This window comes from Lontra canadensis, unplaced genomic scaffold (genome assembly GCF_010015895.1).
Source record: "Lontra canadensis isolate GAN:19392208 unplaced genomic scaffold, GSC_riverotter_1.0 scaffold168, whole genome shotgun sequence".
Classification (NCBI taxonomy): Eukaryota; Metazoa; Chordata; class Mammalia; order Carnivora; family Mustelidae; genus Lontra; species Lontra canadensis.
In genome coordinates, this window is record NW_022631162.1 from 1,513,754 (window position 1) to 1,516,002 (window position 2,249).

At 46.8% G+C, this 2,249-nt stretch overlaps 1 protein-coding gene across 1 annotated transcript; it reads left to right on the top strand.

Annotated features, from left to right (window-relative positions):
* The first annotated feature begins 505 nt into the window (after positions 1–505).
* LOC116859933 (olfactory receptor 10J1-like) lies at positions 506–1,435 on the top strand. The gene has a single exon (XM_032845662.1). The coding sequence runs from the start codon at positions 506–508 to the stop codon at positions 1,433–1,435; it is 930 nt and encodes a 309-aa protein (XP_032701553.1).
* Positions 1,436–2,249: the final 814 nt, after the last annotated feature.

Genomic DNA, 2,249 nt, shown 5'->3' on the forward strand with positions numbered 1-2,249 from the left:
AATTCTCTAGTTTATCCATAATCCAGAGCTGGTGAAATAGGCAGATGTGGAAGGTGTGAAATTTCTCATTGGTGCACAGACAGTGTGGTCCCAGCGGGGAGGTGACCATCTGCGTACACTGAGAACAGCACAGCACTAGAGGGGCTGGTTGTCCGACCACCTGCATCGGCCCTTGAGGACCAGGGAAAGATGTAAATAAGAGGAGAAAAGGAGAAAAGGCATTCCAGATGTCAAAGAAGAGAAGTAGGGTGAAGTGGGAATGTGTGCAGTTATGCTGTGGGAATATGACCTAAAAATAAATAAGGAATCTGGGATGCATAGGAAATGGTGATAGATGGCCACAGAGAAAAAGCATTTTAAATAAACCCAGAGATAAACTTTAATACGCTGGGAAATGTATCCCCAGGTTTGCAGCTGAGAACCAAGTTCAATCAATTTGCTTCAACAGCCTTGCTGAAATTATGTACCTTCTGTTCTTCCACATTTCACATTTAATGGCCACGCTATGGAGAGAGAGAACCATACTCTCATCATGGAGTTTATTTTCCAGAGGTTTTCCAGCTTCCACGAGCACCGGCTCACCCTTTTTGCCATGTTCTTGGTGCTGTATGCCTTCACCCTGGCAGGCAACGTCATCATCATGACCATCATCCGAACTGACCATCACCTCCACACGCCCATGTACTTCTTCCTGAGCATGCTGTCTACTTCAGAGACTGTGTACACCTTGGTCATTCTCCCAAGGATGCTCTCCGGTCTTGTGGGGATGAACCAGTCCATCTCACAGGCAGGCTGTGCCACACAGATGTTCTTTTTCATAACCTTTGGCATCACTAACTGCTTCCTGCTCACAGCCATGGGCTATGACCACTATGTGGCCATCTGCAACCCCCTGAGATACTTAGTTATTATGAACAAGAGAGAGTGTGTCCAGCTGGTGGGGGGCGCCTGCAGCATTGGGCTGGTTGTAGCCACGACGCAAGTGACATCTATGTTCAGGTTACCCTTCTGTGCCACAAAGGTCGCCCACTTCTTCTGCGACATCCGACCGGTCATGAAGCTCTCCTGCATTGACACCACTGTCAATGAGATTCTGACTGTGATCATCAGTGTCCTGGTGCTCGTTGTTCTCATGGGGCTGGTCTTCATCTCCTATGTCCTCATCATCTCCAGCATCCTCAAGATCGCCTCAGCTGAGGGCCGGAAGAAGGCCTTCGCCACCTGTGCCTCCCACCTCACAGTGGTCATTGTCCACTATGGCTGTGCCTCCATTGCCTACCTCAAGCCCAAGTCTGAGAACACCAGAGATCAAGATCAGTTGATCTCTGTGACCTACACAGTCATCACCCCCCTGTTGAACCCTGTGGTGTACACCCTGAGGAACAAGGAGGTCAGGGATGTTCTGCTCCGGGCCATGGGCAAGAATCCTTCCTGACAAGATGGGAAACATTCTCCTGAGGCTCTTAGCATCTACTCTCAGCAGGATTAGGAGTAGAGCCATGTGCCCTGCACTCCCAGACACCTGCCCCACAAGAAAGCAGGACAGAAGCAGCATCCAACTGTGAGTCAGAAAACTTTAAAGCCCTTGGACAAAGCATTAGCCCTGGTTTTGTGGGTAAATAGACAAAGTAGGACAGGAATTGCCTGAAGAAAGTTCAGTAAATAGTGTGGGCCCAGACTTTTCATTGACCTTTTGGTTTCTTATGAAGCCAACAGAGAGGAAAAGCAGAACCCATGGTATGCTTATTCCCTACAATTCCTTCTTACTTAAGAACATGAGGATTTCTCAAACTGGACCCTGTGAGAATCTGTTCATACATGATACGTCAAGTAATAAGTGACCATGTGGATAGGGAGAGGGGCCTATGAATGGGATAGCAAAGGAAAATATATTTCTTCCCTTGGCTGCTTTAATTTACCTTGGTTTCTTGTAAAACTGCTTATTAAAGATGGTGATTGACTATATAGACAGTTTAATTAGAGATTCTCACAATTCCAGATCTTGTCAGTCTTAAGGGCACATTCAAAGATCCTCCTGGGTCAGTTCTGCTGTTAATTCAGACACCATGTAATGGGTAGTAGCAATGAAGGGGCCACGTCCTGCATTCTGGAGAAGACTGATGGAAAAAAAAACCCACTTGCCTGACTTCAAGAAGCTCAAACTCCAGTGGCAGAGATAAACATTTAAAAGTATATTTCCAATTTTGGGGGGAATAGGTTGTATGATACAAAAGATGGCAAGAGGAGTG

Bases quoted from the DNA above. Each gene is read 5' to 3' on its own strand.
- LOC116859933 (XM_032845662.1), top strand. From the start codon at position 506: ATGGAGAGAGAGAACCATACTCTCATCATGGAGTTTATTTTCCAGAGG.